This window comes from Pelobates fuscus, chromosome 7, assembly GCF_036172605.1.
Source record: "Pelobates fuscus isolate aPelFus1 chromosome 7, aPelFus1.pri, whole genome shotgun sequence".
In the NCBI taxonomy this organism is placed as follows: Eukaryota; Metazoa; Chordata; class Amphibia; order Anura; family Pelobatidae; genus Pelobates; species Pelobates fuscus.
Window position 1 is genome coordinate 156,262,157 of NC_086323.1, and position 23,410 is coordinate 156,285,566.

The 23,410-nt window shown below is 32.9% G+C and overlaps 1 protein-coding gene across 19 annotated transcripts in view; it reads left to right on the top strand.

The window, feature by feature from the left end:
* Positions 1–21,108, top strand: part of CADPS (calcium dependent secretion activator) — a 403,228-nt gene extending 382,120 nt beyond the window's left edge. For all 19 annotated transcript variants that reach the window (XM_063426846.1, XM_063426840.1, XM_063426847.1 and 16 more), the window contains 2 exons: positions 15,634–15,738; positions 19,866–21,108. In XM_063426846.1, coding sequence (XP_063282916.1) covers positions 15,634–15,738; positions 19,866–20,045 — 285 coding nt within the window. In that variant the 3' untranslated portion in view covers positions 20,046–21,108. The remainder of the gene's footprint in view (positions 1–15,633; positions 15,739–19,865) is intronic.
* The last annotated feature ends 2,302 nt before the right edge of the window (positions 21,109–23,410 follow it).

The window sequence follows — 23,410 nt, forward strand, 5'->3', positions numbered from 1 at the left end:
ACATGGTCACAATAGGTGTCCTAGTGTCTGCCTGCAGGGGGACTGCCAGTGCTGACAGGCAGTCTCCCTGCTAATGTAAAAAATAATAATACCGTATATACTCGAGTATAAGCCGAGTTTTTCAGCACATTTTTTGTGCTGAAAAACCCCAACTCGGCTTATACTCGAGTCAATAGTCTGTATTATGGCAATTTGCATTGCCATAATACAGACAGGGGCTGCAGAGATGTTACTTACCTGTCCTGCAGCTCCTGTCAGCTCTCTCCTCCTCCGCGCCGTCCGTTCAGCACCTCGGTCAGCTCCCAGTGTAGATTTACAGTGTGAGCTCACAGAAGAGCTGACCGGACGGCGCGGAGGAGGAGAGAGCTGACAGGAGCTGCAGGAGAGGTAAGTAACATCTCTGCAGCCCCCACTGAACTACCAGGGAAGGAGAGCCCCCCTCCCTGGCCAGCTAGCAAGCAGGGAGGGGGGACGAAAATAATTATAAATAATAATAAAATATAAATAATAAAGTAATATTAAAAATAATAAAAAAAAATAATAATAACAAAATATTAATAAAACAAAAAAAATATTAAAATAATAAAAAAAATTATAATAAAAATGCCCACCTCCCACCAAGGCTCTGCAACACACACACTGCATCACACACACTCATACTGCACTCATACACACACACTGCATTCATACACACACACTGCATTCATACACACACACTGCACTCATACACACACACTGCACTCATACACACACACTGCATTAATAAACAAACACACACTGCGCTCATACACACACACTGCATTCATACACACACACTGCATTCATACACACACACACTGCATTCATACACTGCACTCATACACACTGCACTCATACACACACACTGCACTTATACACTGCACTCATACACACACTGCACTCATACACACACACTGCACTCATACACACACACTGCATTCATACACACACACTGCATCCATACACACACACACTGCATTCATACACACACACTGCATTCATACACACCCACTGCATTCATACACACACTGCACTCATACACACACACACACTGCACTCATACATACACACACACTGCACTCATACACACACACACTGCACTCATACACACACACACACTGCACTCATACACACACTGCACTCATACACACACTGCACTTATACACTGCACTCATACACACACTGCACTCATACACACACTGCACTCATACACACACTGCACTTATACACTGCACTCATACACACTGCACTCATACACACACTGCACTCATACACACACTGCACTCATACACACACACTGCACTCATACACACACTGCACTCATACACACACACTGCACTCATACACACATACTGCATTCAGTATATACACACACACTGTAAATAAATATTCAATATAATTTTTTTAGGATCTAATTTTATTTAGAAATTTACCAGTAGCTGCTGCATTTCCCACCCTAGTCTTATACTCGAGTCAATACGTTTTCCCAGTTTTTTGGGGTAAAATTAGGGGCCTCGGCTTATATTCGGGTCGGCTTATACTCGAGTATATACGGTAATAATAATGTAAATGTTAATAAAAAATATATAATTATATCTATATGTATATAAATATGATATATAGACATATATTATATCTATATAATATATGTCTATATAAGTATTTTTATATTAATATATACATATATTAATATAAAAATACACTTATAATTAAATTACACAAGTATATATAATATATATAATTACCATATATATTGTATATATATTATAAAATACAAATAATAAGCAAATCAAATTAAATTAAAAAATGTAAAAATAATAAAAATAAATTAAAAAAATTATATATCTATATGAAATTTTATTTTAACTGTATTTTGATATTAATATATAAATATTTATATCAAAATACACCAGAATTAAATTGTATATATATCTATGAATATATAAATAAATAAAAATAATACAAAATATACATAATATACATATATATATGTCCATATACAAAATTACATAAATAATTATATAAATATACACGTAAACTTCAAATATATAAATATGCATATATATATTTAAATTCTACGTGCGTATTTATGTAATATTTTTACATAATAAAGTAATTTATTGATTGCAATTTGAGGGACCTGCCTGACAACCTGGCCGAAAGTCCATAGAATTTAATTTGCTAGCACTGTATTTTACCCTGTAACTTTCTATGACACCCTAAAACCTGTACATGGGGGGTACTGTTTTACTTGGGAGACTTTGCTGAACACAAATATTAGTGATTCAAAACAGTAAAACATATATCACAGCGATGATATTGTCAGTGAAAGTGACCTTTTTTGCATTTTTCACACACAAACAGCACTTTTACTGATGATATGATTGTTGTGATACGTTTTCCTGTTTTGAAACACTAATATTTGTGTTCAGCAAAGTCTCCTGAGTATAACAGTACCCCCCATGTACAGGTTTTATAGCGTTTTTGAAAGTTACAGGGTCAAATATATTGGTAAAATATTTTTACATTGAAAATTGCCAGGTTGGTTACGTTGTCTTTGAGAGCCTATGGTAGCCCAGGAATGAGAATTACCCCCATGATGGTATACCATTTGCAAAAGAAGAAAACCCAAAGGTATTGCAAATGGGGTAAGTCCAGTCTTTTTTAGTAGCCACTTAGTCACAAACACTGGCCAAAGTTAGAGTTCATATTTGTTTGTGTGTGAAAAAAGTAAAAAACTAAATTGAACGCTAATTTTGGCCAGTGTTTGTGACTAAGGGGCTACTAAAAAAAGACTGGACATACCCCATATTGAATACCCTGTGTTGTCTACTTTAAATAAAATATGTACATGTGGGGTGTGATTCAGAGATTTATGATCGATAATAGTGTTACAATGTCACTATTGATAAATTGAAAAAAATTATGTTTTGAAACCGCAATATCCTACTTGTACTTATAGCCCTATAACTTGCGAAAAATGTAAACACTGGATATTTTTAAACTAAGTACAACATTTTGAATCTATTTAGCATTTTTTTTTTCCATTTGCTTTTGTTGATGAGTAAAAGATTTTTCAAGTAAAAGTCAAAAAAATTACATGAGATTATATAAATAATGGTATGTAAAGAAAGCCCCTTTTGTGCTGAAAAAACTAAATATAACTTGTAAGAGAACAGTAAATGAGAGAGTGGAAAATTACAGCTAAACACAAACACCACAAAAGTGTAAAAAGAGGCCTGGTCGCAAATGTACAACATCGCAAAAACAGTCCGGTCCTTAAGGGGTTAAATCAGTATTGAAATGAGTAAATAATAAATTGGCCATTGAGACTATATAATATATCATTACATAGAACTTACCATTACGTATCAAGCTCTCCACTGTTTAAGATAGAATATGTAAATATGTAAACGCATGGTTCTTAATTCACATTTTTCATCAAAGTTCTACAATTTCACTACATTTCTACAATTATGTATATTATGTATTTGATCAGTCATACTACAATATTATATATGCATTCCCAAAGTTGTAATTCTTATTTATCAGATACAGATTTTTGCACGTTGCGTCCATTCATTCAAGGTCATCTTAAATAATAGTAATTATATTATGTAATAATACAACAGCAACACATTATCAACTGAGTATAATAGGAAGAGTCATGTTATTTTATTTATTTTTTTATTTAAACCATGATTCTAAGTGTAATTTCAATTAATTTCCATTATTTCTGAAACTTGTTGGCTCTGACCTTTTTTGGCAGTAATGGTTCTAATATGCTTCTATGTCATTACTACCACGAAGCATCACCATTAATAGCATCCCGTTAAAGTTCAGTGCTGAAGCAAAGCCATATAAGCTTCCTTTGAATGCACACTTACCCACCTTTTTTTCTGACTTGGTTAATTAAGCAAACCCATGATAGTAGAGAAAGCCACCCAGTAAGAGCTCTGGCAGCATTAAGGAAACACTGTACACAGCTTCTTATTATGCTTCATTGATCGTTGAGGGAAAAAAGTGAGGTTTACTGTCCTTTTAACTGTCACCTACTGATGATGTCATCACAAGGAACAGTATAGATTGAGTAGTCTTTTTCAAAGCTTTACTGTTCTAAATGACCTTCCCAGTATGTGCATTTTAGTTTGATATTTAATTTTGTTAAAAACACATTTTACCTTAATCAAAATATCAAATAAAAATAGGAAAAAAAACATTTTTATTGCAGTTGCAAATAAATGTCGCTACTCCGTCAAATCATAGTTATTTATGTCACTACTCCATCAAATTAAAGTTATTGTTGTTTTATTATTTGTTTAATTCTTATTTTGTTTTTTTATATTTTCTACTGTACACGTATTCAGCCAGCATTCCTAGGGTCCAACTGGATGTTTACACTTTTGCCTGCTTTATTTTTTTTTTCTTGCGCACTCCAAGTCTTTAATTAAAAGAGGACAGCTCCTTACAGTAGTGCATGTTTTTAAATATATTGACATAATTAGCAGTTTTAGTGAAAAAAGATGTGTTGCCTTACACTGTTTGTGGAGAATAAAATAAACATATTGGCCTAATACAAGTTACTATGTCATCTGCTCCCAACTGAAGACCGCAGCCTGTATCATGTTGTTCCTTATGTAAAAAGGAATATTGGTGGCATTTGCTTGATTAACTTGCTTGACAAAAAAGAGAGACAGCTGCCATGGATATATGTGGCTAAGCTGTAGTGTGCAGTTCCGCCTTTGTACATCTGTCAGCAGAAAAAGCAGAATACAGATTGCAAGGAAACAAATTGGTCCCAAAAGGCAATCTATTCAACTTTGGAGGTTTGCTCTATTCAAGCACACACCGAGAATCTGAAGTACTTGCAAGCTTATTCAATTTCATTCATTCTTTAGAATGACACTAAAAGTGTTTAATTTCCCCCCCCCCCCCTTTTTTTTTTTTCTCTTTTGGTGAATAAAAGGAGGTGGTTTTTTTCAAAGCATTAATTGTAAGTCTAGCTGATCAACACTCACCATGTGAGCTCATTGCCAATTTAACCTCTTGCTGGAAGATAGTAACAGCTACAGGTTGAAGGAAATTAACGGGCTAGGCATGTATTTGTATGCAGGTACTGAATTATCGATCAATACTTTAAGGTCGATAGTCTAGTACAAAAACAACCAGATTATTCAGTAATTATTAGGAGCTTTCTACATCAGAGTTTTATTTGTTTTTTGTTTTTTTTATTTATTTTTACAAAACAATTAATTAACAAATGTAGATGAAATGTATGCTAAATGCACGCTTAAATAGTTGGAATTTTACTAAGGCATATATTTTTTTAACTAATTTATTTTGGCCTTAGTTACGTAATTCAGTTGTCAGTTTACGGTTTAGTGGGTTTTTTTTTCTTACATTATTCTATGTATTTTGTATACTTTGAAAAAAAATCAAGATTTATAATAATTTGTCTGTAAATATCTATGTTCCTATGATTATTGTATGATTGTTAGGTTTCATAAAATTATTTTAGAATTTCGTAAATGTTTAAAATCAATGATTTCTGATAACAGGTTAGTTTAACTCCTTCACAACAAGGCTTTAGGCAAATCTCATAATAGACAAGTTATGGGGCAAGTCACGGCATGCACTTTATCATGATGGGGCTGAAGACACAGCCTTATGCAGTATAATACTAATGTTCATACAAACATAGTTCAGTTGTCATCTAGCGCAGTGGTGAAGGTACACCAGTAGCCCAGGTGTGTTAGCATCACATTAGAACAGAATGGGGAAATGCTTAAATCCTGGGCCCTTGAATTAGGTTGAGGATCCCTGATTTAGCTTATTACACAGAATCTTTTAGGGGTCTGAATTTTCCTCCTATCGTAAATCTTAAAAAAAATCTTTAAAATAAAAATCTAAAAATCATAGCGAATTTAGTTGATTATTTAATTAACCCGTAATTCCCCTTTGAAAGATGAATATCAACTAGCATCTATTAAATTTATCTTTGTCCTTATACATTTAATTTTATTATCGGCATCAGTTAACTTCATAATTTGTAAAAAGGTGTATATTACTTGAATGTAATAAAACTATAGGAACCAAAATAATGACAACAGACTAACAATACATATTCAAGCCCTTTGAGTATAAGGCTTCCTTAAAGAGGAACTGTTACTTCACAGAATTGTTAATATTCTGTTTGCTTATCCCCTTCATTAAGCAAATATGATTTTAAGACGTGTGAAACATTTTTTAATGTAGAAATCCACACGTTTACTGTGGAACCAGGCGCCTCCATCTTGGCTACCTGTCAATCATCACAAGGTGTCATTGATTTAATATTTTTGGATAGACTTTTAAAATGATTTATTATTTTGAATTTCTGTTAATAGTTTGCTATTTTTGATACATTCATATATTTTCTTTATATATGGTATTTTATATTATACATTCTACTTTTATATTTTCGTATTTTGAACAAATCAAATGGTTGGTGAAAGATAACATGAAAGAATGTTTCTGTGCTATTCATGATTTGCATTGTATGCTCTGGCTGTGCCTGGACTAAACTGGATTATGATGTCACGTGCTGAATCTTTAGTATCCATTAAAGGGAAATGGAACATTACATAAAAATATTAACGTAAGTTACAGGTTATTTTCAACATTTTATTCAATGCTGTAATTTTTATAGAAGTGACAGTTCTCCATTAAGGCAAAATGACCAGTGAAATTCTTAAACAGTGCCATAATACATTACTAACTACCTGTAGGGATATAGAGTTAAAACAAACTAACTGGACCACCAAAGCAATGTAGCAATGTAGGCCTCAAATTCTAAACCTAAAGCCCAGAAAAGTATTAAAAATGTTACAGCAACAATTTAAGTAGACCACTTCATTTTAGAATGTCTGTCAATCAAAAGTATGCGGTAAATAATATAGACCATAGTTTTATTTTTTTTTAAATATTGCCATTATCTGTTAGACTTGTGCATTCAGTTTCAAGCTAATTTTGTATCGTCTGACTATTGGATGAATGCGTAGGTATGCACTAGCATCCCAATCCTTTCCTATGGTAGATCATTAATTTCATTAATAAAATTATTTTGCACAATTTTTAACATGGTAGTTGTGTGTGCAAAAATAAAAATCATTTTTAAAAATGTAAAAACCGGGAAATGACAAAGTGGCACCCTCTATTCCTTGTGCTATTAGGTTAGTCTAATGAATCAATATGTCCCTGGGTCTCCCTGTCACCAAGAGGGAATGTGGTTGACCCTCCCGTTCCCTTACACCTCGAGTCTAGGTGTGAGGGTAACTAAAGTACAAGAAACTGTCCACCTATTCTGTCCACATCATGTTGTGTGGCTAATTAAAAGAATACAGGTGATCCCAACACTCCTCTTAATCAAAGTAGACAGTTGTTCTCTCCATGCTTTTAGCATGAGCAGTATGAGTGGAGTAAGGGAGGTGTATACAGCAGTTTACCCTATCGCTCTCTTATCGAATCATGTTACAGGGGCACTAATAAAAAGTATGAATGTTACCTAGACCAATTATTGACCAAAATAGAGCCTCAGTGTTTTAGTGAGAGATTGGTGAACGATATTGCTAGATATCTATAGGATTGGGTTGTTGTGTTTCATTTGATAATACGCTTAGGGTGTTTGATCTATGGTCAGAGTAAGTATGTTAGGGTGATGTTGGGTTTAGACTTTTGCACAGCCCCAAAAAGTTGGGGATGCCGTATTTCGTGCATATGGAGGTTTGGCTTGTCATCATTTTATCAGTCTAAAAAGATTAAGGAAAATGAATCAGACAAACCAAAAGAGTGCAAAACGTGGTCAATCTGTGTACCACAAAATATATACATAATATAAATATATTATTCAGATTATTTTGCAGTATACTTTTGGCATTTTCCCACCATTTGGTTCACAGATCAAATGAAAAGAAGTAAAGGAATAGAGAGGAAAAAGGACACACACAAAAAAATCACACATGACAGAATAAAAAAAGCAATTATCTTTAAATGTACAAATTAGTTCATAATGATCTACATAATGTGGAAAGAATTAGAAAGAGATCTTTATTAAATGTAACTATTAGTACTGGGCTAATTAGCCATGGAACTACAGATGCTTGTAAACTACATTTCCCATGATGCTCAACCAACATTTGCATTTACTGAGCATTTTATAGATGACTGGCAACTGCCATCAAGTCCCAAGACTTGTAATAGTCTTAGATAGAATATCACTCGTTCTATTGCACATTTATGTTTACATACACATACATACATTATTCTATATTGTTACAGTATTTGCATAGCATTCTTAAAAACACATTGAATACAAAAAGGCTTTACTCATAAAGGACCTTTTGAAAATTTCAAAACAGGCCCACGTACTAAACAACAAAGAACTCTCTTTTCCAAAGTTTTCTCCATGTAATATGTGTCTCCGTTTTAAATAGATTTGAAACGCATGGCTTGGTTTGCGCTTACGAGAGAAGCTGGTGAAACAAGAGGTCAATGGTGTGGGTTACTATAGTTATCGAGCAGCTACAGAAATAGTTTTGCTTTCATGACTATTAAAGCACATAATAATAGACAAACAACAGTAGTTAAAGCAAGCAGGTAGGATTACTGTCTCCCTTTGTCAGAGGTATAAAATGTCTTGTAGTCCGTTTTAAGGACTTCTCAACCCCCCAAATCCTCCCGTCAGTCACCTGCTGAGCAATTTTCCCTGCTTAATCTCTAGTCCTTAACTAGAAGTTTTCTGCTAATTTAAAGCAAATAGGTGATCCTTACGCATAGAAATATGCTCAAGAATTGGCCCATAAATATATATAACTATATATATTTCTATACTCATAAATACACACATACACACACACAGTATATATTTGTAGTAGAATAAAATTACTTTTTTCACTGATATAATAGCAGTGTCAACCAAAATATAGAGTACCAAAAAAAATGTTTTTGTTTTTTTAAATTGATAAATAGAAATAACTTGAGCTTCAGCATCTCTAGAAGAACTTCCCTCGTAAAACTTGTCACTTTAGATTGCCATCAGCCACTACAACAATAATCATTTCATGCTTATTGCTAATTGCAAGCACAGCTGAGACACAGCGGGATTCTCTTGCACAGTCTCAGGCCTTTATACCAGCTTCAATCTGTTGTGTAGCACTTGTTCACATAGAAAAAAAAAAAAAAGGCAGAAAGAGGCAGAGTCATAGGTTTCGTGTAATCCCTCTGCCTCCCTGCTGACATCCCAGCCGTATAAGCATTCCTGGTTTTGTCCACCGGTTTACAAAAGCTGAAGGGAGTTTAAGCTAGTAGTATGTAAGGCTTTGAATGGAGAGAGCGGCTCATTCAGGTGCCTTAAAAAGCAGTGCTGCATCTGGTTTACAAGATCCTATTTGCAGCACCCCTGGGGTGGGTGCCGGCTTCCTGTAACATGTAAAATAAGAGTGTGAACTCAAGGTTCATGGCAGAGAGCAGGAGGTCATGTTTCCATTGAAACCTAACAAAATGAACCGGGGTTTGCAGATGTTCTGGGGTATGTGTAATGACACCAACTCCTCAAGAGCAGAGGAACAATTCCAAATAGTGACACAATCAGGTTGCAACTTGCAGATTTATTCATATCAATTTTTGCAATTTATATATTCAGAGACAAGTATGTTATATACGCGAGTTTATATCCACTAGCGCTACATAGATCACCTACGGTGGGGTGCGGTGGGTGAGGGGGGGGGGGTGAGATTTGGAGTAAAATATATCTTTTTATTTAAAAATGTTATGAGATTTTTTTTGGATTTGTTTTTAGACAATTCGATTAAATTCTAGTTTTGCTATTAAGAATATTGGAAAGACATGGAAAGAGCAGGTTCTGATTTTGTAAAAAATGAAAAAGCTTTGAAGTTGTGTGGGACAAGAGACTCCCTCCCCAGGTAAGGTTCTAATTCAGGGAAATCCATTCAGCTTTAGAAAGATGTCCTTTTTTTACTCTGAGTCTGTAGCGAGTTGTTTGCTCTTTACTAATGGAAGTGTTTTATATGCCTGGTTAAACTAACTAGTTATGGGTCTTAAAACGACAAACCAGTTTATTTTAGTTAAAAATATATATATATAAATTTAACAGTATTATTTATAATATGTGTATGTTATCGAATAGATTTATCAAATATATATTTGTAAGGTGTGAAAAATAAAATTAAATGTAGATATCCAATTCTTTTCAACATGCAATTGGGTGCCTCCATCTTAGCTTATCGTCAGTCATTGTTGCCGCCTTTGCTATAGACATTGTTACTGTCTGCCTTTTGCACCTGGCAGCCAGCAAACAGAAAGTATATAGAGAAGAGCAAAACTGAAACAATGTTATTTTCTCCTCATTTGCAAAGAGTGCCCTGAGTGTGCCTGGACTGAACTGTAGTGTGATGTCATTTGCCATAGCTTTAATAGAAATGTAAAAGAAAATGGAGCAACCCATAAAATAAAATGGTCAACCCAATTTATAGTTGATTTTCAGTTGTATATCAGAAGGTGTTATTTCCAGAGAAGTTCCCTTTTAAAGCATAAAAAGTTAAGATGAATTGTCACATCAGCTGTAAATTTCTCAAATATGTGACCACAAAGTAAATTACCTAAATATTCTGGATAAAATAATTCTAAACGTGTGTGTGTGAACATAACTAAGAAATTCCAAAATTCAGATATAAAAAAGAAGAAGACATTTATGAAGAAAACATTTATGTTAATTGATTAGGCATTATAAATAAATATAAACAACTAAAAGGAAAAATACAAAATAAGACGTGTTATCTGTAAAGTAAACAAGGTCAATTTACTTAACTGGCTTTTGAAGGAAGGGTAATTAACATTTGATTTAAGTTAGATTAAGTAAATAAAAAATTAAAAAAAGAATATATAACTTTAGCCAAGTTAAAAACATCAATCTCAAAACAGGTAAGCGTCGAAGTTTATAAGGAATTAATTTCTGATCATACCACAACCAGGCTCCTACTTATATCCTAAACTAAAAGGACCGGTATCCAATTATTGAGCCATCAAATGACAATGTAGTTTAAAAACGTTAAAGATATGTTGAGGTGTAGCAAGCCAGAATGAACCTCAATCCTGACTATCACATTAAATGTTGTGCCACAAAAAATCCCAATATAAATGAATGGCATACCATGTGGCGAAGTCTTGTGTTTTTAGACAATGCCTATGATTCCCAACCTACAGGCAATCATGAACAATTAAAAACTTCTATATCACAAACTATTTATTAATCATAATCTAATCAACATTTAATGACTACTAAAACTTAGCAATTTAATTAGTGATTCCCTTTAAGTCAGCAGTAGGCATTTTTTTCAACGAGAGAAGATGTAAATGGGTAGAAGCTACTATTTGTTCCATATGAAACTATTATTAAAAGTAAAATAAATGGGTACCCCCACACCTGGTTAAACTATGGCTAAATGAGACAAAATCTTATTAGTAAAAAAAATTTTAAAAAAATTATAAATAATATAAATTACCATTTTACTGTTTTGATGTGAGCAGGATAATTTGTTAATGGATGCTTTAAGGCACTTACCAAAGATCTACGTGAAAATTGACTGCTTGTAGTTAAACACCTGCTCCATTTTTTTTTATCTTTCTGTGCATGTAGGCAGATGATGTCCATGCTATTAATGGGTAAATCTTGTCTTAAACATATCTGCCAACTTGAGAATGAAGTGTCAAATTATATTATGTGTGTCTCAGAAGTCACTAAACCATAAGAAGAGTTAATATGTTGACCCTTATATTTCTAAGTAGACAGTTACAAGACTCTCACTCCCTATGTTTTAGCCCCTATGCCTTGAAGGGGAATTTTTAACAGTTTGACAGCTAGGAAGAGCATTTCATTAGGCAAAATGAACTAATAGGAGTTTAAGAAGATATAATAAACCTCTTGCTGTGTCGTAGCACAATTACTTAACTGTCAAAGCAATCAGTGTTTTGAGATATATGAAAATTGAGGAATATTTTGCACTCTTGAGAATCTCCAAAGTAATGAACAGGGATAATCCTTGTAGTCGCTTATTTAATGTGGGAAAAGATCATGCACCAGGCAGTAAACAAAATAATGTACATGGAAAATAAATCCAAAAACTGGCATAAAAAAACAAAAAACGGGGGACGCCACTAAGCAAGAAAGTACACGTTTCACGCCTAACAGGAGACAATTTTTCAGCCACTTAACTGTCAACGCAATCTGTCTTCTGAGATATTTGTATGTTACCAGTGATATAGACATAACATTGAACTGTATATATAGAGGACAAATTAAAATTTAATAAGATCTCTCTCTAAATATACCCTTTTTATAATTGTAAAGCTCTGCAGAATATGACTAACAATAATAGATGAAGAAGCGTAAGAAGCTGTCTTCAATGACAAGTAAATCTTTCTGAAGTTTCAGACTATATAGGTCGTCAAATTTGTATGCAGCTACATAAGTTATTTTTCTTAAACTGCACTTTTTACAATTTTTTTTTAGATATAATCTATATAGTTCATATCACTTTAATAATGTTTACTATTGCTTTTATAGTATTTATAAACTGTTTATCAAAGATTGAGTGCTCATTGGCCATGCTTTACAACTTCTTATTTAAGTTTAAGGGATTATTTCTACCCCAAAAGTTCAATTATCCTTGACTAAGCTTAAACAATTATTACACGGGATTTAGCACTCTATGTACTTAGGGGTAAATCTCATCCAAGCTTAGATTTGACTCTCATTATTTTCATTATTATTGTTATTATAGTAAGCTCCATAAATGTACATCAATGTACAACTGTATATCTATCTGGATAATTTACAGTGTTCACTAGAGCATGTACCATTATTACACATTTTTACAATGTGTTTACACCAATACTAAAAAGTTAAAAATAACTAGACAAACCTAACATTTCTGCTTTGTGGAAAAGTATGTATTTTTGCATTTTCTGGGGGGAAAAAATGTAAAGATACTTATACCTATATGATAATTGTGAATTGAGGAAACTACTTTTTGCTTACAGAGATTTACACATTTCTGAGGAAACTTTCACGCAAAATGTGAAAAGTGATCATTGTTTCGTGTATTAATGTTAAACTTCCTCAAACTGTGGTTTTTCTGATTAGTTTCCATGGGAGAAGAATGGTGTATGTTTTTGTTTCTCCTTTTTGGGGGGCAGAAACTAAACTAATGCTTTACAATCTGAAATGCACAAAGGGCAAATGTAATCAATGAAGAGTGCAATATTGATCTCTCCTTTAAAGCCTACAGTGTCCTCAGGCATGTTCCTTTTGTAATCCTTAGACTCTGGACTTAGTTTTGGACTTTGGCACTTTATAGAAGTTTAATCATCTATATTTGAGATTTAGTACTCTAAAAGTTTAGTTTTGCTTGTCTATTTATCATGCTTTTCCAAAAGTCTAAACTTGACATATAAATTTTTTTCAGGATGAATACAGTTTAACAAAGTTACTCCAAACCACAACATCACTTATAGTTTAGAACTTTTTTAATTGCATTTAGTTTTTTTCTTTATCAGCACCATAGACACACAATTCACTGCCCTCTCAAATTTATTTCCTTTAAAATTTATATATACATATTATTTTTTTGGGGGGTCGTACTAGTATGACCTCCACTAATATTAGAGTACATTCATTTATCCTGAATCATCACTGCTTTGTTACTGCTACATGCGTAGTCCTTTAGATAGCATTCGTCTTCTTCACACATTTTATCACGGTATATTTTCTAAAATGCTATTTACCTTTGAGATTTTTCCTAGTTTTGTTAACAAAAAAAAAACATATTTTGCAATATACTTATTAGGATTAAATTTTGCACAATATTAGAAAGCTGTCCAAAAAAATAAGACTTTTTTAGTGAGCAAAAATGTGATAAATATCTGAAGAGATATATCACGTTATAGAAATATTTTTTAGATAAAATTATTCTTAATGACTTAATAACTCCAGTAATTATCACTGACAGAAATTGACAAATATATCTTTTTTACATTTGGAATTAGATTACTTTATTATAATATTATAATTATATAACTAAACTATAATTTCTTATAATATTACTAGAAATGTATTTTAATATGTTTGTCTTCTATATTAATATATGGAAGAATATTCTATATATATATTTATATATTTAAAATGTTTGTTTTCGATTATTGTATTCTACACTAAAGTCCGAATTAACCAATTTGTCCAGTAATATCATAAAGCAAATTTATTGTGGGCCAAGGATCAAGCTTCAAATCAGGTGTACAGGTATCCATTTGGCTTGTGCAATCGGTTTTAGAGTGATGAAACTTGAAGGCACAATGACTTTTTGGAGGGTAGCCTTAGATATTCCTAATCCTTTCACAACCAAAATAGTCATTTAAAATGAAAGGACAACAGAAGGGTTAAGCAGATAAAGATAATATCTGGGAGGTAAGTTTTGGCTCTTAAATAATTCTACAGAATATTTTATTTCTTAGTTTTGTTTGTTTGCTTTTTATTACTTCGTGATGTGGAAGAATGAGGAGTGTTCTACAGTATTTGATTTGTTTTGTCCTTGCTTTAGAAGTAAATATTAGCGGTTACTTGGAACAGAAAGTAACATTTTCATTTTGTTTTATATTTCTACTGTTCGGGTTGCATGTGGTTCTTTTATTAATGGTTTAGCTAGCTGTAAAATGAAGCCAAACGGTTATTAACATTAAGTCGCGTAAAATATTTTTAAAAGCTGAATGCGACATTTGAACAATGCAAAGGAAATACGTGTTTTGAAGACATATTAGTACAATATTGCTACTTACACACTGTTTCATATTTCTTTAACCAGTTTAATTGAAGACTTCCAAGATTTGGTTTTATGTTAGAGAACTTGCACAGCGATAAATTATAAAGCAGCTTTGATGTTCTCAGTGGAATCAAAATATGAATATATGAACAGTATTATAGAAAGGGTATTGCTCCTGAGACATCCTGCTCTGCAGGGGTGGCAGTCTGGAGTGACACAGCTTCAAGCATTTTTCACAAGCAAGAATCAAAATTAACCCTCTTAGAGGGAAGCATTATTTCAACAGCTTGCTCAAAGCTCATTTGTAATTTCATGTGTTTCCTTATTATTTTTGTAATTTAAAATAAATTGGTACATTGTATATCAAACACAAAAGCTTTTATTCTACAGTATTTAACTGACATGCTTGAAGGTAAAAGCCTAGAGTTGTATAAATTAAAAATGTGTTGGTAATGAAGACTGAACATATGCCAAAGGCCATTGACTTCTGGAAAAGGTAAGTGGCAAGGATATTAACCAATATCCTTGGATGTATTAACCAAGAAATGTTTTATATCCATCAGATTTTTTACAAGTGTTATAAGTCATCATTTTGTTGTGAGTTTTTTTATTTTACAAATATGATGGGGACGTCAGAGTTGACAATAAGTACACTTCAATTCATTCCTTAAAATCTCATTATATATTGTGAATTTCTTATTGAAAGTGGTACCCTATTTCTGGAGAACTTTTATCTGTTTTTCAGCAATGGTATACGAGTTCAATGAATGTTCTTTGTACCTGGCTGACGGATCGCATGGACATTCAGCTTCATATTTACCAGCTAAAAACACTTATTAGGATTGTCAAGGTAAATTATTCCAGTGTTAATAATTTTATGCAATATAGCATCGTAGACATTTTATATTTAGGTATTTTTTTTTATTTAAAACCTGTTAATCGCAATATATATTTTCCATTTTCATTAATGTTCATCAGAAATTGAATGCATGTTTTTTTCTGTTATCTTTTCACATTTTATTTAGATCAACTGTCATGATATTACATATCAAAAAATATCATTTGTATGTTACCATGAAGCATGGACATTTTGATAAGTTTTTATTTTTATTTAAAAAATAAATTTATGAATACAAAAGTCAGAATTATTATTCCCATTATTTTGTTATACTTTATAGAGGATCTTAAACAATTTTGCTATTTTTTGTGGTTTTTTTTTTTCTTACTTGTTTCTAAAAAAAAAAAAAACCTAAAGAAATACTAGATATTTGATTAATATAAAATGTGTAGCGTTTTTTGTATTCAACTGATATTGGTATTTTTTTAAATTGTCTGAAGAGCACAGTCAACCTTAAAAAATTATGCTTACGTATCTGGTTGCGATGCAAATATTTCTGCACAGCATGGTATAATGTATTCTTTGATCATTAACCAAAATGCAAATTGATATTGTTCTTACAATTAACTCAAGTAGTTTCTCTTACAATGGGTGTTTACACTGAACTATAAGAGATCACATAGGTGAGATAACATGCCCGGAAAGTTTTTTTTTTTTTTTATTATTCCTGTCTATGTGTGTCTTGGACAAATGATAATTATTTCAGTGTGAAATCACAGTGAGCTACATGGAATAAGATTGTTAGAAGAGTCAAGATAATTTGGTGATGTTAGTTAATGCAAAATATATGCTTTGTTACTCGTAAGTAGTAATTTTGAGTCACTATTAAATTAGCAGTAAGTGGCTAGTGCTTCTTGCTCAATTAATGTTTAACTATTATGTATATTGTATAAATTTAACTAATTCCTTCAATATATATAAACAAAGTATTTAATCAGTAAATCATACGTACTTTAGGTTGAAGAATACTGAGATTTTTTTAAAAATAGAATAACTGAAAATATTGACCAGGTGTAATGACACATACATTTTGTTATGGGTATTATGATCAGAATTCTAACTACGTCAATGAATTTTTTTTTTTTAGATGTTAGCTGGAGACTAATAATAGTCTATTCTTTTTCATCACTTAATGTAAATCTGTTGAAGTGGGCTGTAGGATGAATTGTACATATTGTCTAACTTTATTATGACATAAATCTTAATCACAGCCAATTTCACGATGTTTTCTTATCAATTAGATATATTTAATTTCAGTGACTTAAAGATACTGGCAAAGCGATGCTTGGGCAAAGTAATTGTTGAAATTAATAAGCGATGTAAAATGTATGGGTCGATTCACTTTATAGCTTGTAAAATTATTGTCAAATTACATAGATGGCATTATACCGTTTAGCTTTAGTTTATCCAATTTGTATTTTTTCAGGTTAAATATCAGGTTTTTCAGGTTTAATATCAGGTCACTAGAGCTTGCTGTTTAGCAAATAAACTCCACTAAATTGAGAATTGCTGAGAATTTAAAGTACATTCAAAGTGAATTTCACATTTTAGGCAAGATGTTTTTAAATTCAGCTATGATTTCCTAAAATTTTAAATTCACTTTGAATTGTGGAGAAATTGAGAGGACAGAGACAAATGACCGTAGTACATTTCTCTTTGCTCAGCATTGACATGTTTCTCTCTCTACCTGCCAGGAGCTCTCAATAGTACAAATCTAGGTTCTCTGGAAGCTCCAATGGGGCCATAGGATCCTCCATAGATAAACAATATGCCATATGTATCTATTGCATATTGTGCAAGAAAATACATGACCCCATCTGCTGCTGATAGGAACATGCATTTTCCTCACAATATGCAATATCAGAATACATCTCTTAATTTTGATGCAAATTGTCAAACATCAGCACTTACATGAGACAAAGTAATCCCTCTCAAGCATGAAGTCCTGTAATGCAAGCAGGTTATTGTCTTTAATGCATTCTTATAGAGTATTAATAATCAGCCTATATTGGATTTCAATTGAGACATTATGGCTCTTTTAATGTTGTGTTTCCCTTCATATTAAAGGAACACTGCAGGTACTGTAACTGCTTCATATTATTAATGTGGATATAGTGTCTGGAGTCCTTTTAAAGTTTTAATGATAAACGACAGTGCCTAGCAGTCCATGCCCTCTGTGCTGCTTATGCTAATGAGGAGCAGTAGCCTGGACAGCAACAGGTAGTTGTGATTGGCTGAGAGCATCAGCTGAATGCGTTCAACCTATCACAGTGACCTTTGCTGTTATGCATTGATATAGCTAGAACCCATTGATATATCTGTACCCTATCCATACTGCCAAAGTGGGTGGCTACGGACCCTTAGTATTAAGCTGATAGAAAGGCTTAACACTAAATGCAGGGACAGAGGATTCCAATCACTATACACAATTCAATCAGATGAATCAGACGGTTATAGTGCCTACAGTGTACCTTTAACAATGACAGTTTAAAAAAAAAAAGAGACAAAAAAATAATAATATTCAACACCTTGCTGATATTTTAGCGCAATTCTATTAATAAAAGTAGCATTTAATTTTCCAAGGTCTTGAAGTCATATATTTTAATGAAGGGTGCAACTAACCCCAGGGCTGGATTTAAATTGGAAATATTTATAGAGGCTGATTTCTCATACCCTACCTCTAGCAGTACCTCTCCCAAAAATGTTGTTCTCTGTTTTTTGTTCCATGATTTAGAGGACACACAAGAAATTTGGAAACACACCTTCAATTACCATTAATATTAATGAAAATGTATAATCAAATATACTCTCAGATGGAGAAAATACACATTTGCATGTATTGTATGGGTTTTTACTAATGTGTGTCTGTCTTCCTCTATCAATAATTAGAATAGGCAAGCTAGAAAATGTACAGACACCAGTATGTTTTTTGAGAGACCACTTGTACAGTACATTTCGTCTATAGGTTTTATAAAGGCAAATGTGTACAGCAGGAAGTAGGCGTTCACTGACCATAGCAATAAAAAGCACTTGTGCAAATGATAATACTAACTGATAGGTGCTTTTTCACTTTAATGCTTAAGTAGTTACTTCTGATCCGTTTTGAAGCAGCAAGTGGTTCAATGCATACTCTGCTGTGCACATCTGTTCAGCATTATACATCATTACCAAGTATATCATCTGTATCCTTTACATGGGGTACTGCAGGGCTCCTGAGAACAGAATTGGTTAAGATGTCTCAGCCGAATCTTGGTCTTACTGATGTCACTGTACAAGATCCAAAGAAATAGCATCAAACCTGGGTGAAGATTCCATTCAAGTCTGGAGTCTGCCTTTAACCTAGTCCGAATGTGTCCTCCTTCTCACTTTGTACTTGAGGAAGTAACGTATAGAAGGCAGGAGGATAAATAGAGAAAGATAACAGTTTGGATCATATTTTAACTTTAAAGGCCAAATGTCACAAAAACATCACCTCAAAAAAAAAAAAAAGACTTGCAAAGAAGCATTTCATTTCAGGGACTTAAATAGATTATTACTATAACATATAACACTGTAAAAATAGTTATTTTGCAATGAAAATGGTGTGGAAAAAAGTCTTTAAAGCCTCTCTCTCACCATTAATGTATCAAGTAATAATTTTCACCCCATTTCTATTAGCTTCTAATTGGATTAGTATCATGAGGGGGATGGCTACAGTGAATTGAGAATCGAGTGTGCAAAATGTTGTACATAATAACAGAGAGAGGAAATGTAAAGCTTGTATAGTTTTTGCATTGGCTAGTTTGCCATAAAATGTGCAACGCATTTGTCCATTTACCAAGACTTAATGAATAAATCCCTATAAAAAGGCACTTTAAGGCTACCCATCACATTTGAGAAATCTAGAAATTAGCTGTCCATTTACCAAGACTTAATGAATAAATCCCTATAAAAAGGCACATTAAGGTTTCCCATCACATTTGAGAAATCTAGAAATTAGCTTCAAATAAATTACCATTTAATTATATTATGTTTTGCCTTTGCCATGATGATGTTATCAGTATTCCTATAAATACATTATTTTTTTGGTCTGTTTTCAGAAAAAATACAGAGATTTCCGATTGCAAGGCGTACTGGACTCCACTTTAAACAGCAAGACATATGACGCAATCAAAACCAGGCTAGGTGTAGAGGAGAGTGTAGCTTCGATCAGCGAAGGAGGTGGCTTGCAAGGAATTACCATGAAAGACAGCGATGAGGAAAATGAAGATAACAATTAATTTATTTTGGTTTTAGAGGCCCTTTTGGATGTAGCCTGGTACCCAGTGCATGTCTGTTATGTTAAACCATACTAGGGACTTTTCCGTCAGCTCCAAATGCCCATAAGAACTGTACCAATAGAAATCTCATTCTAGCTGTGTGATAATTAACAAATACACACCTACATTTGGTTCATGGGATTCCCAAATTTCAAATCTATATATGTTCATAAGCAATATAGAGCACCATTGTTTAAATACTGTTAATTGAATTATAATGAAAACATGCTAGGTGTCTCCCTGTCCTCGGCAAAAAGTAAACAATGCTTCATCAGTACTGTAATGTATATACGTTGATGGTAAATTGTTGTGAAAATTAAGTGACCTCTAGTAATTTCATTTATGTTGCATCAGTAGCAGCTTATCAAATGAATTAATAAAAAAAAAACTTTCTTTTTTAAGAGACAAGTAAGGCTACACCCAATGAGGTTCATCATTAACAAAACTAAGAGAGACAACAACAGAAACAACCGATTTCTTTCCATTCTGAATTCTTGTTTATACAACCATCATAATATATTTTCAATATTCCGTTAGATGAGTAGAGGTTACATGTCCGTGGAATAGTATTCTGAAACCACACAAGTTTACCTTTGCCATAATAGAATACATCTAAACAGGACCACCCTCCAAGCCAGCTTTATGTTAAAGTCTTCTTTATCAATGTTATGTTCTGTTTAGGTTTTAATAAAAGTGTATGTAAAGAAAAAATTAAATAAAAAGAAAGACAACTTTAATAACAAACTTAGACTATAAACTGTGTTTATAATATTATACAGTACTTATTTCCGTAGAATGTAGCCTTGATTTACATTGCTTTACGTTAAACAATTCTTTTTATATTTGCCATGTACATTGCATTTTATCCAGTAATTGCATGTCACCAGGGTCCCTCAAGAAGCTTTTTTTTCTCTGTGTAAAATAGTGGATCCATCTTGCTTTTGCCTTACAAAAGCCTACAGTTGTAAAAGTGTGAACACTGTGGCTTCTCAATAAATAACTATTCAGATGTCTTACAAATCAATCATTTGTTTGTTGCCTTGCTGTGGGGATGAGTGTCTCTTTAAATTGATAGTGAAGTCTCATGATAAGTAACTACCGTGTTAAAATCATTGTTAATACCAACATGCAGGGGCAGTTCCAGAGCCTGATTTTGGAGGGGCAATTCTGAATTAGTTTCAGATTTTATCTTTAGAAACATTTGCATAAACGCAGATAGACAAATTTGCAAACATAGATACAGTGACAAATACTACATCTACACCCACACAAACAAATTCAAAGGATAAACATACCTGCACCCACGCACAGACAATGACACAGACATATACAACCACACAAAGGTAGACACACAAATTTGTATTTAAAAAAAATGTTTTTACTGTTCTCGGCTTCTCGGTGTGAAGTGTTTGCCCTAATTCTTTCATCTTTGATCATCTAATGCCTCCATGTTCATAGACAAAACCTGGGCCTAACCCAGGTTGTCTGTGATATAGAATACATATTTATAACAATGACCACAGTGATTGAAAAAAGTCATGACCACTGATGTACCGAATGCCTGACACACTTGCTCTGATTCTTTTCATATTGTCTCTTGTTATCTGCTTGTCTTACTTGTAAAGGTTATTACAATAGTAATACTGATTTAGAATGCTGTCCGCATTATATCAAGGAGACAATGTTTTGTCCAATGTCTATGATATCATAATACAGATTAAGGCATACCATAATGACATAAATGAGTTGTCACCCAAAAAAAAGGCAATCAAATTAGATTATGCAAACTTTCTGCCAAACAAGAAAACTAAGCTGAAAAAACTGACTACAAGGAAAAAAAAAACAAATAATACATAAAGAGTGAACAACTACAAAGTGTGAATAATTTCCACATGCCCTCTTTTTTCTTTACCCATGAGGCAGTGGGATAGGAAATTTGCACCTCAGCGCTTCAAAATAAAAAGTTCAATCTGATGTTTCCACAAGAAAGTCAGAATTCAGCCATACAATAAAAGTCGGATTTTTTTTTCTACCTGTATGTTTATGTTTTAAAAATAATTGTGGGCATGTATGACACATAGAAGTACTGTTTATTGTCTAGGTTACATTTCCCCTTCCTTATAGTAATGTGTATAAGAACCTTTATAGCCATTGTAATATGTCACAAAATTCCATTTCATGAAGTCATGTAATTCTAACCAGGAGTTCTGGAGATAAAACAGCGTAACTATGATGTAGAAAGCAAATGTTTGTAACTGTATACCTACTGAGGGGGTAACCTACTCTATGTTATTAAATAAAGTCATCAGTGTGACAAAGCACATTGTAATTTTAGTTCCTCAGATGACAGCAGTAATTATGATGTTAATTATTGTGAAAAAAGGAGAAATTACTTTAAAGCTAATTTTGCGAGCAAGCAATATACATTTGAGAAGCTATATATGATGCAGAATACAGCACAAAAGTAGTGGGGAGTAAGCCTGCCACAACAGTAAAATCACTGTTTGGTATACTCCCCAAAAAATTGTGTATTTTTGTATTGAAGAATATGCAAACCCTCCACTTTTCACCCCACTCAGGCTTTCTGTGGCTGTTCAATCACAGACTTCTCAAAGCAGCGCAATGAGAAGTCTTTGTAGGGCATGTATTCTGGGCAATTAACTGCCTCTTGAATTTAGCTCCACTGAGCTAAACAAACCAGGAAGTAACATGACCTGTTATCTGATTGACAGCCAAATGAGTGTAACAAGTTTAATTTATAAAAGTGCCAATTCTATTGAAACATGCACTATTTGTAAAAAACATTTTTTTAAAAAGGACACACCTTGAATATATTGGTGGCTGTAGTCCTCTCAGTGGTAGAATCTATAGAAGGAAAAAAAAATATATATATATATATAGTGCAAATAAATGAGTATCTACTTACTGGCTTACAGCAAAAAGAATGGTTTTGGTTAATCCATAATGCTTGTGTGCTACATTCCCCACCATGGAATATAATGTCCAGACAACAGTAGTATAAAGCAGGATAGTCCAGGAATAGTAGAAAGTATCTCTCTTAATTGTTTTCTTATCTTTTAATTAATACAAAGTTTAAAAATATAACGCTGACGTGTTTCATCACTAATAGGGCTTTTTCAAGTTGTTTTTTTCAAGTGACCTGAATTGCTTGTATAGCAAGAGACAAATAAAAATTTCACGGTAAAATTAGGTCATTATCGCTCAAACAGAAACAAAGATGATGTTGTAAGTATCTTATTGACATTGGAAGTAGTAGTAATATAGAATAACAAAACTTGTTTGTTAAGAGAATTATAAACAGTATT